This window comes from Stegostoma tigrinum, chromosome 17 (genome assembly GCF_030684315.1).
Source record: "Stegostoma tigrinum isolate sSteTig4 chromosome 17, sSteTig4.hap1, whole genome shotgun sequence".
Classification (NCBI taxonomy): Eukaryota; Metazoa; Chordata; class Chondrichthyes; order Orectolobiformes; family Stegostomatidae; genus Stegostoma; species Stegostoma tigrinum.
Window position 1 is genome coordinate 32,557,916 of NC_081370.1, and position 17,241 is coordinate 32,575,156.

General features: G+C 38.3%; 1 protein-coding gene across 13 annotated transcripts in view; it reads right to left on the reverse strand.

The window, feature by feature from the left end:
• The window catches only part of sox6 (SRY-box transcription factor 6), a 624,359-nt gene that overhangs the window by 1,374 nt on the left and 605,744 nt on the right, over positions 1-17,241 (reverse strand). For 11 of the 13 annotated variants that reach the window (XM_048545909.1, XM_059652052.1, XM_059652051.1 and 8 more), the window contains 2 exons: positions 11,581-11,814; positions 1,588-1,804 (listed from right to left, as the gene is read on the reverse strand). In XM_048545909.1, coding sequence (XP_048401866.1) covers positions 1,588-1,804; positions 11,581-11,814 — 451 coding nt within the window. The remainder of the gene's footprint in view (positions 1-1,587; positions 1,805-11,580; positions 11,815-17,241) is intronic. The other 2 variants (XM_059652056.1, XM_059652055.1) reach the window with 1 other exon arrangement.

Sequence of the window (17,241 nt, forward strand, 5' to 3'; positions counted from 1 at the left end):
TTAAGTCAAAGCTAGTCCCCTTTCTCACAGCATTAGCAACAATGTATGATGTTTTGTATATCCCTTCTGGTGTGAAATCTTCAAAGCGTGTGGGCTAGGTGCAACTTCCATTTTGTTTTATATGTATCTAGACACGGTATTATTAGCCATTAAGTGATCAGTGAATTCTCTTGAGTATTACACCTTGTTCACGTACCTTCTTCCATTTTTTCCATTACAATGTTCAAAATGACCATGCCCATGCCATGGTGGTTTTGTTAGACTGCATGTGTGATCATAGCTAGTAGACTCAAGTTTGTTATAAAACTAGTAGATCAAATGTTATCATGTTCTTGCATTATTTGTTCTGTCAGCAACAACTGCAAAGAAAGATAGTTGGAGCAATCTGAATCTGACAGGTGCTTATATGACACTAATAAACGAATACACCCTGCACTCTCCTAACTATTTTCACCATTTTGTCTCACAACATACTGACAGAACAGTATTTCTACCAATGTTTGACCAACCAGTTAAGAACTACAAAACAAGGACACGGGTTAAACACTATATTCTAAAAATGATGGCCCCCAGCCTCCTAGGTTAGGAGAGGTTCCATTTTCACCAAAAGGGCTCAGAATGAGGCAGAATTCTTGCCAAGATTCTGCCTTTTCTAAACTGGGCCACTCAACTCTGCTTAGGGGATAACTAGATATATCCTACTCACCTCTGCTTCTCAGAGGAACCTGACAGTTCATGAACTTCACTTTGAATTTCTCCCTTTATACTCAGGAAAGCCTTCATAAGAATTCCCAACATTTGGTATACTTGTTATGTGATTCTTGAAACTCCCTGTCCTTTCCTAGAGTAAGGCACATCAATCCCACAGGTAATCTATTGCTGATATCTCTTCTGTAAAACCTGAGGATTTGGGAGTGAAACGTTTTCTTCAGCTAAAAGCAGATGCTAAGAACAGAAAATGCTGCAGAAACTCATCAGTAAATCCATGTAAAACCTGAAATGTTAACTAAGTTTCTCTCTCCATGGATGCTGCCAGACCTGCTGAGTTTCTCAGCCATTTCTGTTTTTGTTTTTCCTTGGCTCTTTGGGGGATCACATTTAGAACAACAAGGCACAGTTTTGCTCTGGGATTGGCTTGAACCAGGGCAGGTATCTCTTATAGGCACTTGCCCTGAACTAAATATGTAAGTTATCCCACTGCTGAGATAGGTAAATTGTATAATGCTAATTAGTCAGATAATTCAACTAACTGACAACGGAAATGTTGAAAAGAAATGTCAAAAAGGAATCTTAGATTACTGATTGCAAAATTATTTGAACAGAAATGGAATAAATAAAATTAACAAGAAACCTATTTGCATGTATATTAATTCCCAATGTGTTTCTTCTGGTTTGTTGCATTTTAACATGCAACTGGCCTATTTTCTGTCTGGAAATATGCGAAGTAGCTGCTGGTTTGGAGAGGTTCAGGTGTCAATATATCTATAACCTGTTTGCTGCTTCTCTTGAACAACACTTCTTTCCAAATTAACCTTTGAGGATTCAAACCTTAGAAAATGTTTCTATTAAAAACATAATAACATGTACCCCACAGTGAAGAACTGCCGCATTTCCTGCCTTCGGTTTCTCATTAACTGCTTATATTCACCAATGCGCAGTTTCTTGCCATCCACAATGCAGGTGCGCTTTGGTCTGGGCTTATATTTGTAGTTAGGGTATTTTTCTAAATGCATCTTGCTGAGCCTCGCCTGTTCCTCATAATATGGCTGCTTTTCTTGGTTGGACATTGACTTCCAGCGAGATCCTACAGAAGACAGACAAAAATCAAAAAGCGGCTTGCATCAGGTTAAACCAACTGAGAACATGGGTTGTGTGATATTGTAATCAAGACACTGTTTGTGTAAGCAGACAATTCAATTTTAATGCTAAGTTATGCCTGGTTAAAAATCACTGGGCATAAAAGGCTAACAAAGATTATGGGCATCAGCAATCTATGTTACTGTGCAGGACACCACAAATAAGTTTAATGTTATTCTGATAAAGTACTCAGATATATTTTTCAGTATGAGGTGCAGCATTGAAACACATTGGCTTCCTCCGTGGACTTGAAACCAGTACCTTATGAATGTCCTATCGCCAGGGAAGGACCATCTGATTCCAGCGAGTTTTGAGAAGATTTGTAGCTCAGGTTGAGGTTCTGGATGTGAGTTTGCTCGCTGAGAACATTATTCCAACGAGCCACCACACATTGCAGCACAGAGGAACTACGAAAACCAGAAGAAAATCACCTATACAGCGTATTCAAAAAGAGTGGGTACCCTATGAACACAGTCTGCCGATTCCTCAGCAATAAACCCAACCAAACAAACAAAACGGGCCCAGAAACTATAACCACTCTCCCCTACATCAAAGACATTTCCGAAATGACTGCCAGACTACTCGGACCTCTTGTCATCTGGGTAGCCCACAAACCCACCAACACATTAAAATAGCAGCTAATGAACTTAAAAGACCCCATACAGACAACAAGCAAAACGAACGTCATCTACAAAATACCTTGCAAGAACTGTGACAAACACTACATTGGACAAACAGGCAGAAAGCTAGCCACCAGGATACATGAACATCAACTAGCCACAAAACGACAAGACCCACTATCACTCGTATCCTTACATACACATGAGGAAGGACACCACTTTGATTGGGACAACACATCCATCCTAGGACAAGCCAAACAGAGACATGCACGAGAATTCCTAGAAGCATGGCATTCCAACTGGAACTCCATCAACAAACACATTGATTTGGAGCCAATCTACCATCCCCTGAGAAAAAGAACAGGAAATGACATCACCAACGCAGGAAATGACATCACCAACCCAAGGAAACCTAAACAGATAAATAGAAAGCGGGACATAACACCAGCGCTTCGTCGGAGGCTCACTGATGATGTTACCTAGAATGGTGACGAAACATCTGAAAACTAACCTTCCAGCTCAGCGAGCAAACTCACATCCAGAACCATCTGATTCAAATACTCAGAACCATTGCTTAGATTACTCCTTCCTCCCCCCACCCTATCTTCTGCAATATAAACTGACATTTTCCTAACTATCATCAGTTCTGAGGAAGAGTACCTCAACCTGAAACATTAACTCTTGATTTCTCTCTACAGATGCTGCCAGATATGCTGAGCTTTTCCAGCAATTTCTGTGTCTGGTTTTGATCTACAGCATCTGCAGTTCTTTCAGTTTTTATTTACTATTGTTCAGTTATTTGGTTAGATTCTCTCTCTCTCTGTCTCTCTCTCTCTCTCTCTCACCCTCACCTGTTCTGAACAGTGTTATCTTGGGTTAGCACTTGATTTGGCTGAAATGAATATTCAATCCACAAATGTTATTCTGCAGGTGTATGTACTCCATAAATAAGGAAGTCCTCTGACTATTGAAGCAACTATCACAATATGAAACCTACACAATAACTTATTTCTAAATCCAATCTGCTTATTAAGATTTTGAAACATTTCTATTCTTTTCATATTTGGCAGAACAATAATGCTTTTTCTTTAAATTCCAAAGGATTAATTTGTCAAAAAAAAGTATTCTTTGAAAACAAACATTCAATTTATTTGCACTGTCACACTTATTTTAAAGAAAATGTCCATAAACATCAAGCACAAATTGGAGTAGTTAACCAGCTACCGTATGTTTCATTTTATCATTAAACTCTTCCTTTTTGAGGAGACTGCCAAGTAAAAAACGTTGAAAGCATTAATTTAAGGATGTAAAGGCTTAACCCTACTGTACACTAACAATTCTCCTGGGGACAACTGCAGAGTGCAGTAGCAGGCAAAAGAGAAAGAAAAATGAAAACTCTGGAATTTTTTTTAATGGCAAATCTGACTTTAGTTCCTTTATCTTGAACATTTAAAATAAGGTGACATGAAGTTTTCAACACAAGTTCACACTCTCCCATGAAAGCTGTCCAATCTTTATTAGGTTTTATTAAGTCACTTACGCTTTCTCAGGCTGCAAAAGTTTAACAAAAAATAATAGGATTTTCAAGAATGCATAATTAATTTAATCCCAACTGCTTGTTTTTTTTTGTTTTCGGGAGAGATACAATGTAACAAATCTTGTTTTGTGTGCGTGTTGTTGCTCAAGACATTATTGCAATAACGTAAATGCAGTGATTATAAAGTTATCAATTATAATTAAGGGTTGGTGCTTTCTGACAAAATTTTAGTCAGGGCATTGCTAAAGACAGACCTGGTTTTGCCACTCAATACACTCAACAGCTTAGAACTGACAGATAGACTATTGCTGCCACAGAACTGTCCTAGGTTTTGTAGACAACTTACAAACACTATCTATGGATGTACAATGAACAATTTTAAAGGAAGAATCCCTACCTTGGAAAATTACAACAGGTAGACCCTCTTGTCTGAAAATGGTAGAAGAAATATTATATACAGGGGCATAATTTCCAACAGATTTTTCCAATGTGGAGGAAGTAGAACATCAACAAATCATTTAACAAGAAACAGATTCTGTGGAACAATTGTGGTAAGAGTTTATTTTTCTTTCATGGCTATCAAAGATGGAATCAGCTTCATACGGAAGGACCACAGATCTTTTTTCCATTATTTATGATTACTATGTTTTAGTCTTGCTTTGGGGTATATTCTGATTTCGCTCAGGGAACTATATTCCTCTCTGCACAAGAACACTAATATGTAGAACACGAGTTTTAAATGCTTTTTAGGATGGCAGTTCAGCATGGTAATATTTTAATAGTGCATTACTTTAATCTAAGATCTTAAACAAAAACTTTTTCATCCAAATGCTGATTGGCAACTGTTGCCACATCACCAGATGCGTTCCTTTCTAAATATGCTCATACATGTTAAGTCATTGTCCTTCAGTTTATCGTCACCCTTAACTTTGAATTTCTCCTTGGCATCATCCCAATTTGTCACTTTCATCTTCAGCACCTCAACATCATAATCACTTGTCTTTTTCCCTGCATCTTCACTGATTTGAAATGAAGACTCACTGTAGAGTCTTTTCCACTTATCTTTCTTTTACAGAAGCTCAAAGCAGCCTACATCCTACATGCTTTCAAAATTGAAGTTTGGTGTCACCTAATTATTACTGCCACACTACTCCTTTCAAGTTTTGGGATTCCCACTACTATTGGCCTTAGATTACACATTTAAAACATTTCTTGGTCCTATGGACTGTGCATCTGTGAAGTAGACAGATTCTAACAATGAGCTAATGAGTCAAATGTCAAGAGGGTTAGCTGAGTGCTAAAGAGATTAATCAAATTTTTGTTCCTAGTCACCTTGCAGATCTTTTTCAATCAATCTGTTTGGATGTGTTATAACACATCCTTGGAGCAGGTGGAACTTGATCCTGCACCTTCTAGTAGTGCTCCTACTTCTGAGCCAGTATACCACAAGAGCCCTTTAAAAGGCATTGCCAATTCAAACTCAGGATCACCTGTTTACAAGGCAAGTGTGTAAACCCACTAAGCCACTGCTCCAGCCTCTCATCATCTTGTAAATGTAGCTTTTATTGTTTTCCTCTACCCATTGCCATCAGTTGATAAACCTGGAAATTACTGTAACTTACTTCTGAACTCCCCATTTTAACTTAAACAGAGCTGCACAGTTATTTTGCAAAATGTATTGGCCACAATCACAGCTTTCCTGCACTTTAAAGAATTTCGACAGGCATCTGTCCATGAAATTCAAGGCTGGTGCCAGACAATATTCCTTTCTTGAAGAAGACAAAATAACTTGTAATTTTCACATTGCACATTTTGAGCTAATGCACATCAGAAAAGATCCACTTTCCTTGCTTTGAGCCTGCTCCGTTTACTTTCAATATGCATACAAGCATGTCCGGTAATGAAGCAGCTTGCTCCTTCAACAGCCTCCTAAAGAATTAGTTGTAAGTTCAACAGCTAAAGCTGTACAGTACTGAAACCTGCCTGACACATCTGGATTGCATTTCCAGTAGTACTACACGAGTCTTTAAGGATGTATGTTTTGCCTCAGAGCATGGGAGAAGAGATGAAAACATCACTTGTCTTGCCACCCATGAATTCTGCATTCTAATATTTTTGAATACCATTACAAATTGGATTTAAAATAATTTCTGTTGTGAAAGCACATTCACAGATGCTGCATTTAAAAATCTCAAGTTCATTTATTACTCAAATTTAAAATGCTCTAAAAGGAGAAAACTAACTTTTTTTAAAACAACAAATGATTTGGGTACCCAAAAGGATTGCCTTTATAGGTTTTAGGTGTGCTGTACTAACGGTCAGAAATTCATGTACTATTACATCAGGGCACATCATGTGAAGCTGCTTTAGTTTGCATTATTATGTCACCCTGTGTGACTTTAAAAGCCCACTTCTTGAAAAACATTGCAGAAGCAAATGCCATTACTTAATGCACTTGAAGGAAAATAAAAGCCTTTCCATTTTGATGACTGGCAATTTAATTGTGAGCAAGGTGCATGTAGGCTGGTTCACACTCTGCTTGAACCACAGTATATATGTCACGGGTGTCCAGTCTTGAGAGGGTTGAGTCTTGGACTGCTAAATGAGCAATATTTTTATTAATTGTTTCCATTCAAGTGTAACTCTTACCAGGCATTAGTATGGTCAAGGCTTCAATAAAGTAACGCTCAGCAAACAATTTTTGACCTAACCTTTGGATGGAACCATGGAGGTCAATTTTGTGTATAAAACATATTCTACTCAGCAGGATTGGCATTCTTCACCTCAATGAGTACAAAAAGGATTGAGACAAAAATTCTATTAAATGTATGACCATCGTGGTGTAATATGTTATGGTTCCTAATTGGATTGCAGAGTGACTCACTTTAAAAAACACAATTTCTTCTCACTTTTCTCCACACCACACGTGTGTGTGTTTGGGGCTGCGGGGATGAGGAGAAGGTGGGGATTTATTTGTCAGCATTCTTCAGGGATTTTATTGCACTGTATGACACCAGAGATTTAGAACATCACTGCTTATTGAGGAAATATATTGCTATTTAATTGTATTCTTAAAAACTGTCCATGGATGCCTTTGCTATCAAACATAATGTTTCAAGTGATGATTCTTTAACTTGTGAATAAATATTGCAAAATGGTATTCCTGTGTTTCCTAAGCCACTTCGTCATTCATTAGGCAGCTCACTCTCAACACAGAATAAAACACAAATCTACTTCACAAACTTGGACATCAGAGTAGACTTAAAGAGCATTAGAAACCTGCAGAATATTTTACACTTCTGATATGAATTTGTATTTCCATGTTTAACAGACCAGATGTTCTCTATGACTATGACAAATGAATGGAAGTAGGTTTGCTCTTTCAGAATGATTAAAAACCTGGTCACTTGATTCTAGTTCCAAAGCAGCTATTCAACAAATAAGTTAATTTTTCATAAACCTATAATTTGTTAATATATTGTATAGAAAGCTAATTTCAAGAAGAACCTATCATTGAAAAGTGAAATTATATGAAGGCAAAACTTTGGCACTGCAACCACATGAAACCAATTGCTATTGATACGTTTGAGCGTAATCAAAAATGATTGTCAAGTTTTGAATACACAGAGAATCTATTGCTATTGCAGTTCTGTACTTTCAGTGCGCTCACTCTAGATTTCTGCCATGAACATATCCATATTTCTGTGCCTATACTGCAATGAAAATCAAACTTAAAATGTCATTATGGGATCGTTGAAACAAAGGCATAATCTGGTTCTCTGAAATTTCACTTTAACAAAGATATTAAATATTATCTTCAAGTGGCTAAGCAATTTTATAGGACTATTCATGCTTTAACATTCCACACCATCCTTTCAAGGCACAGATCTATTATTCAATAGAAATATGCAGGAAATTCCTTTTTGAGGCAGTCATATCAGAAAATAATCTGCATGTTAAAGTAATTCACAACAATTCAGCAAGAGTTAACCTTCCCATGTGGTACAATCCTATCTTTTATAACAAAATTACATTATTAATAAGTACTGAGATACACTATTTGATCGTATAATAAATAACTAATTGAATGAAATGGATTGACATATTTCATGACATGTTCCATTTCAGATTTGACCAATAAATATTTTAAATCTAACATAAATTCAGAAATATAATCAAGGGAAATGAAGGATTTTCAAATTATAACCGAATGTATCCATTATATAAATTGGGTCATACTATCAATGAATTAAGCTTGAGAGCAATGAATGGAAGTGGTTCAGTAACTTTCAAAAGTTACGTTTTAAAATTCTTCTCTACAGTAGAAACAATTTAATATTAAGAAGTTTTCAATTAATAATTATAGAACTCATTGATATTTATGATGTTATGCTTAACACTTTATTTTATGGATAATGCAATCATAAATCCTTGTAGCTATCAATTAAGGCAGGGGTGTGGTGTGAGTGATGATCAGTCAGTATTCAATTAAATCAAATCAATGTTGTACAAATACCAATCAGCACTTCTCTGAAAGTAATATCTCATTTCATTACAGCATAAATTCGGCTGCTGAACTGGAGAAATAAAAGAACTGTATGTTAAATTATTGAACATGATATTAGAAATTCCAAGCCAGTGGTGTCCAGACAGCAGCTTGCCTGACAGATCCACCTGCTTTTCAATGCTTTTTGGCCTTTGGAGCTTTGCTTTGATCCCCTTCATTGATATAAACTGATTTGCCAGTGGGTTTATGGGATTTGGGTTTTTAAAGTGTAGACACTACTTCTGCTTTGTCAGCTGGACACAACACCAAACTGAGATGTTGTTCCTGCTCCCAGAGTGCTGCCCTTCTGCCTGAAACTATATCCAGATCAGAAACCAAAATCGCTTGATTCTGCAGGATGAATATTTGGAATGACTGTCAATTCATCTGCAAGTCCAGTGACTGAAGATTTGTTTGGTTTTCCATGATAAGAATTTTCCTATAATAAGTGTACTCAACAACTTACATGCCTGTTTCTGAATCTAAATGCTGCTCATAACGTCAAACCATTTTTCTCCACTTATTAAAGTGAACTGCACTCTCACCTACCGGGCAGGAATGTGTGGACAGTGGATTTTGCCACCCGGCCACCAAAAATATCAGCAGAGTCCGCACCTATCCCAATATCAGCTGCTTTGTAGTCATTTGACATTTCTTGTCTGCTGGGTGCAGACATTTCTTGGCCAAGAAATGAAACAACACCAGGAGTGAAGGCCACCCTTTGGTCAAAATGAACTGCCATGAGCCTAAGTGCTGGAAGCTGAAAATAAAGTTACATAGAGAGGGCTTATGGCATGGACAGGACAGGGGTGTTAGGTGCAAGGTCACCAGGGAGGATGCTGGGCAGTTAAAAAAGCTGACTAGATTGAACTCTAACTGGGGTGGGGTGGGGTGGGGGGGTGGGGGTGCAGACTTAGGGTGGCTGACCTGATCAGGAAAGAAGGATAAGAAATGGAACAGCCTCTACCACCTTCCCACGTAAGACCCAACATCCCTGGCCTCCTACTCGGCTAAAACTTCCAGCCTGTGGGGAAGCAGTGACAATTAATTAGCCACTCAATTAAAGTAAAACAGGTTTGGTATCCCCAGGCCTTGCCTACGTCCCATAAAATTTCTGAGAGGTTGCAGGCAAGCAGGTGTACGGCTGGAAGGCCATGCAATGAATTTTATGGGCACTTTCCACGTGCAATCCCAACAGTGACATCTCTTAAAATTCCGTTCAATGATTGCCCAAGGCTAAGTCACCAGCTAAGCTAAAACCAGATTACTGGAAGAACTCAGCAGGCCTGGTAGCCTCTATGGAGAGAAATCAGAGTTAACATTTCAGGTCCAGTGACCCTTTCTCAGAACCTTCAGGTCACTGGACCCAAAATATTAACTCAGATTTCTATCTGCCGATGTTGTCAGACCTGCTGTGCTTTTTCATCCATTTCTCTTTTCATTTATGATTTTCAGCATCCTCAGTGCTCTTGGTTTCTCACTAACTAAACCAGTTGCTTTCTTGTTTAGCAGGGAAAGAAACTCAGGCTAGTCACAGTAAAATAAAACTTTAAAGGTCTCAAACATAAAATGTAAAATTTATGCAGGCTTTATCTGTGCTGGAGAAATATAGCTTCAAATTTTAAAAAATGTTCTTTTTGCTTTCACCAGCTGTTTAAAGAGATTATTTGTTAGATTAATCCAAATTTTTATTACAATTTAAAAGAAAAACTTGTTCATGATACATATCCTCAACTTATTTGGCATTTTTTTTCATTAATGTCTTTTGATCCTTAATTTGATTAAGTAAACTAGTTAATTAATACCATCTAATATCTTTTCTAACTCCATGACTTTGATGAATTTCAACAGCATTCTTACATGCAAAGATTATGCTTCTTATTGCTAACATCTTTTGCAACTGCAATCATCTTCTTACCTTTATTTTCTTTTTACTATATTAATTCAGGATAGCAAATGCACATACTTCGTGACGAACCAAATTCAGTTTTGTCATGTTACTTCAAAGATTCAGTGGATCCTATAACCATGATAGAAAGAACTTGAGGAAATCCAACCAAGTGGTATTTATAAGGGAATATCATGTGACTTAGAAATGTTGATGTGGTATCCAATATAATCTGTCACTGTGGAGTGGACAGAATACCTACATTGATTGACAGCATCAGGGTGTCATTGCTACTAAGTGTAAAATGGGAAACTGTATTAAAATTTTAAGTATCTGTTCCTAAGTTAGAGTTAGCTAATGTATTGATTACAGATTTGTAAGTAATTTCTAGTGCCAACTTACTCTACACTTCTGATTCCATAGTCATACAGTGCAACAATAATGATTCAAGTATTGCTGAACAAAGAGACATGCTGTCGAAGCTTTTTGTCTTGCTCTCTTCAGGTGAGATGTAAGAACACCAAATTTCAAAGGGAACAACATTATAGACAGGTTCAGAAAAAATGCTGTTTGGTTGGAAAGTGGATTGTATCAAACAGCATATTTCTTTGGCTGCATGTAAGCGGCAGAGTACTAATGATTTTCCTCCAGTTCATTTTTGCGAAACCCAAAATATAGCGTTCAATATTAGATGTCATTTGCGCTTGGACAGCACTAGCTGAACAATCCTAGAAATTACACTAACAACCAATATTAAATTATCAGTCAGACTCAGTGCACAGCTCACTTATTTTTGCTGGGATATATTTTTAATCATAAACAGGGTTCACTTCTCTGAAAACAGAAGTAAACAGAAGTACGTGGGACAATAGTTCCCTGCTGCACTCCTATGGTAATACCTCAACAAGATTCCCCTTTCCATCCAACCAGCACCCTTTCTCAAGCAATGCAAATTGCGGTTCCCTTTCAAGTTTGATATGCTTGCACCTGCCCTGATGAGTGGAGGATGAAATGCTTCAACAATATGTATCTTTTATCAGCAATACAAGTTCACACAAGATATACTACTCCAAGAGGAAGCTGTTTGTGGGTATCCGTTGCATTGTTTGAAACACTTCTTTCAGCCACTCACCCAAGATTTTGCTGATGTTTGAGTTATGCATGTCTGGAAATGCCTGCAGTATCTTCCTGCGCTCGTCCTTTGCCCACACCATGAACGCATTCATTGGTCGTTTGATATGTGGCTCGTTGTTGCTGCGACCCCTGGTTTCTCTGTAAACCCGTGCCTCCGTCACCGTAGTGCTTCCTGTTGGCCAACAATAATACTGCTGTAGTTTAGCTGGAGACCCATTCATTGCCTTACTCCCTGAAACATCGGAGCAGGAAGAAAAGAGAGCAACACAGTACATTAATTTTATTTAGCATGCGCAGAGCATACAGGATAAATTGATTTCACTTTGCATGGGCTCAGAGAGCCGTGTTTATTGTGCAGTGAAATCTAGTGTAGCATTCAGCTGACAGTATCCATCAACACAGGGCAATCTGCTGACTGCTGGGCCAGATGAAGGCATCCATTACCCCAGCAGTGAAATGCTAGTTCAGACATGACAGCTAGTGTCTGTTCCTCAGGAACAGTTCAGAAATTTATGATGCCCTCAGTGCCATTGCATTCTGATTGACACTGTTTTAACAGAATAAACAGGCTTGTGTGCATACATAAACGATCAGCCTTTATCCTTACACATCAGAATATGTTGAGTCATCAGGTTCCTGCTACTTTTAGGAAGATAAGCACATGGTTCCTTGAGCAATGGGGCCCTCAGAGAATGAATACTCAGATCTCTTTTGGCACCAAAACATTGTTCAATGTGTCACGGCTGAGTATTACTGAGTGACAGTTTGATGAGCTGGAGAAAGCTGCAAGTTCAGGTTCAACTGAATTTGAAATTGCTGCATTCTTGACACTAATTCGAAAGGGTCTCTAATCTAATGGAGGTGTGTCTTCAGGTTTGTAAGCCATGTTTTACAAGCACAAATTGCAATACTAGGATAGCTTCTCTTAGCTAAGCTGAAATGAACATTTTTCATAGGTTTGACTAAGAGCATGAGTGAATGAATCTTGTCTTAGCATTTAGTCACCGCTCTTGATGTTCTTTCCCCTCTCATAACACTAGCTCTCCATTGATAGGGGCATTTTATATAATATGATTCAGTACAATATTCTGTATGTTTTTTAATTATCCTATTTCATTTGTGAATTATCACACAACTGGTTGTCAAGCAATTGAATTTTCATTAAATGAGTTCATTTTAAGAGTAATATTTTGATATAACTTAGTACAATAAAGCACTATACAGATGATCAGTTTCTCAGCTCAATATGTTTCTGTCTCATATTGGCTTTTCAATTACAAATTTAAGTCCATAATTTTTAAAAATAATAATTAATCATGTGTTGAGAATCCATGGTTCAGTTTTCCTCCATCATGGGTTTAAAAGATCACCTTTGGAATACAATGCCATACTGGTTATGTTTCAGCTGACGTAGCCCAGAGCCAAAGGCTAATGGACTGAAGTAGAAGTTCTTATCCCGAAAAGCAGTTGGTGGGGGGAAATAAGCCTGGAATCTGAATTAACAGGCTAGAATCAGCAGTGGTAACCATGAAGCCGCTGGACTGTTGTAATTATCCTTTAGGGGAAAAGAATGTTATCCAATCTGACATACATATGACACCAGACTCTCAACAATTTAGTTGAATCTTAACAGCCCTGCGAAATGACCGAATAAACCACCTTAGTGGCCCTCTACCATCTTCCCAAGTAATGGTAAATAATGGGAGTTTTGATCTATTTGAAACATCAAGTTCTTAAAACTTTGACATGATCAGGAAAATTGTTTCCCTGGCTTTTGGGCGGGGGGAGCGGTCTCTAGACTTGGGGTCATAGTAATAGGATCGGGATCAGTCAGTTAAGACAGAGATGAAGAGAGAGTTTTTCTTCACTCAAATAGTTGTGAATCTTCAGAATTTGCTACCCCAGGGATCTGTGGATGGTCAGCAGTAAGCAAGTAAGCATTTCCAAAAGAGAGGGTGATCATCTTTTGTGTACAATGTAAATTGAGTGGTATGAAGATAAAACAGGAAAAGTGGATACAGGTAGAAAAACAGTGATAATCTTGTTGGAGCAGACTTTGGGGAAAAATCAACTTTCTGTTGTTCCTATTTATCATTTATCCTATTTATCCTATTTAAATGCTGGTCTTGTTAATGACCCTCATCCTATGAATCAATAAAAACTTCTATATTTAAAAATATGACAACAACATTTGGTATGATAAATACCATTTCCATTTCTGAACAAATACAACACTAAATGAGAAGCTCTCTGAATTTGTGCTCCCTCCTCAGCAGCAGAGCTTTCAAAAATGTCAGACATGTAGTCTACATCATTTTTAATTCAATAATTTCAAACAGATATAAAATAATGGGAAGCACCATGCTCAAATTCTCAATATGCACTCTCAACATGTGCCCATGGGTCCTAGTCTCCCCGCCTAATGGAAACAATCTCCCAGCGTCCACCCTTTCTAAGCCATGCAGTATCTTGTATGCTTCTATTAGATCTCCCCTCAACCTTCTAAACTCTAATGAATACAATCCCAGGATCCTCATCCGTTCATCATATGTTAGGCCTACCATTCCAGGGATCATCCATGTGAATCTCCGCTGGACACGCTCCAGGGCCAGTATGTCCTTCCTGGGGCGTGGGGCCCAAAATTGGACACAGGATTCTAAATGGGGACTAACTAGTACTTTATAAAGTCTCAAAAGCACATCGCTGCTTTTATATTCCAACCCTCTTGAGATAAGTTACAACATTACATTCGCTTTCTTAATCACAGTCTCAACCTGCAAGTTAATCTTTGGAGAATCTTGGACTAGCACTCCCAGATCTCTTTGTACTTCAGCTTTATGAATTTTCTCACCGTTCAGAAAATAGTACATGCCTGTATTCTTTTTTTTCCAAAGTGCAAAACCTCACATTTGCTCACATTGAATTTCATCAGCCATTTCCTTAATCACTCTCTTAAACTGTCCAAATCTTTCTGCAGCCTCCCCACCTCCTCAGTGCTACCTGCCTGTCCACCTATCTTCGTATCATTGGCAAACTTCGCAGAATGCCCCCAGTCCCTTCATCCAGATCATTAATATATAACGTGAACAGCTGCGGCCCCAACCCCCCGAACCCTGTGGGACACCACTTGTCACTGGTTGCCATTCCAAAAAAGAGCCTTTTATCCCAACGCTCTGCCTTCTGTCAGACAACCAATCCTCAATCCAAGCCAGTAGCTCACCTCGAACACCATGGGCCCTCACCTTGCTCAGCAGCTTCCCGTGAGGCACCTAATCAAAGGCCTTTTGGAAGTCTAGATAGATAACATCCACTGGGTTTCCCTGGTCTAACCTACTTATTACCTCCTCAAAGAATTCTAACAGGTTTGTCAGGCACAACCTCCCCTTACTAAATCCATGCTGACTTGTTCTAATCTGACCCTGCACTTCCAAGAATTTAGAAATCTCATCCTCAACGATGGATTCTAGAATTTTACCAACAAGAATATTAGAGTTTTACAGCGCAGAAAAACTTGTAAAAAAAATTGTCTGTGTCCATTGCTTCCATTTTACATTGAGTACTCTTCCACATGATACGTTGTGAAAGGAAGTGAGAATTAAAGCTGCTGAGTGGAGAAATTAAAAAGGACAATGCAGATTTGAGCTGATCGAGTATAAGGATATTTTATTTCCCATTGGGACTTCCTCAATTACTGTCATAATTTGGGCATAAAACTGCACCAAAGTGGCATCAAAAAACCTTCTTTTTTTTTAAAGTAGGCACCTGCAGATATTCTGCTAAAATTGTAATCATTGGATGACACCCAGTGGAAATTCATAGCCAAGAAACACAGCTTGGAGTGAGGCTCTTATGGTACCGCGGTAGTCTCCCTACCTCTGGGTCAAGAGGCCTGGGTTCAAGTCCAACTTGATCCAGAGGTGTGGATTAATATCTCTTAACAGATGGAGTAGAAAAATATCTATTGATAGGAATATTATAGTCGGTTAAAATCAGTCTCTTCTTTTTCATTAAAGCATTTATTTCTTGTCAAGCGAGAAAATCCATATCGTATATTCTACCCAAACTCTTTTTAAAGTAATAGCCCGGCCAATCACATCCTTACTGTGCTTGATAGACATTTTAAAGAAAAACGTTTTGTCACCATAGCAGTTACTGTTAATACAATTAATGCAAACACAATTGAGAATATAAACTGCCTAAGCAAATTTCCTGACTCTTTGGATGCTGAAGCAAACTGTATCCATGTAGGAAGATTTGAACAATATTCAGGATTCAGCAAATATGTGACAAGTAACATTGCTTTGCACGTGTGGGGCACAAAAGACTATCTCCAACAACAGAGAATCTAACCATCACCCTTTGATTAATGGAATTCCCATTGCTGAATCTCCAGCTATCAACATCCCGGGCTTTTCCTTTTACAAAACTGAACTGGACCAGTCATATAAACACTGTGGCTACAAGGGCAGAAATTCTGCAGTGAGCAACTCAAATCCTGACTCACCATTCTCCATTTGTCTGAATGGGTGCAACTCTAATAACTCTCAGGTGACACAGCACTGTCCACGACAAAACGGCCTATACATTGGCACTATGTTAATAACTTTCACCTCCAATACGCAGTGATAGCAGTGAATACCACCTACAAGATGCACTGCAAGAACTAAGGCTCCATCAACAGCACCTTCCAAACTTGTGACCTGTACTACCTAGAAGGATAGTACCATCATCTGTGAGTCGCTTTCCAAGTCTCTCATCATTCTGACTTGAAACCTTATGGCATTCCTTGATCGCCACTAGGTCAAAATCCTGGAACATCCTCTATAACAGCATTCTTGATGTCCCTCTACCCAAAAGGCTGCAGCTGTTCAATAAGACAATCTTCTCCAGGGCATTTACAGATGGGTAATAAATGTTGGCCTAACCAGCAAAGCAGAAACCATCACAAGAACAGATTTAGAAAATCACTGACAGTCCTTCTGAATATCTAAAGTTATATGTGTTGTATCACATGAATTCGTCATGGTGAACGCTGCCTGTGAAAACTCTGGTCATGTCAAGAATTTGGTTTTAAATCACAACACTCTGGATCTCTCCAAGGCATTTTTGCAAGCAACTTTTACATTGTGGCACTGTGATAACTAGTCCTGTCCAGGGACCACAATTTTTAATATCCTTCAGAGCGTGGTGCTTAATCACACCTGCTTAAATCATGCCCTTTCTGCGTCAAGTAGTTCCCCTAAACCCATTATAAATGATTATTTTGTACTTATTGATTAACAGTCTGTTTTGAGGCACAAATCAACACAGCTACAAGTCATGGCACTTTAAACCAAAGTTTTCTGTTTGTGAAGCAGGAATACTACAAACTGAGGCATTCATGCATCTCCCAGTTGAAACATCTGCTACGTCTACTCTGTTGAACCCCGTCATTATTTTAGAGATCTCTATCAGATCAGCTCTCGGTCTTCCCTTTTCTGGAGAAAAAAATGCCCAGTCTGTTCAGCTTTTCCTGCTAGTTATGTGAGAGTGAGGTCTGTTTTCCAGTAATAGCCAGCTAAACAATTCAAGTCTATTACAGACACAGCGATTATTGGATAGTTAGGGATAGATTGGCTGTGGATCCTTTTAGATTTCCCTAAAAATGGATTTGAATTTA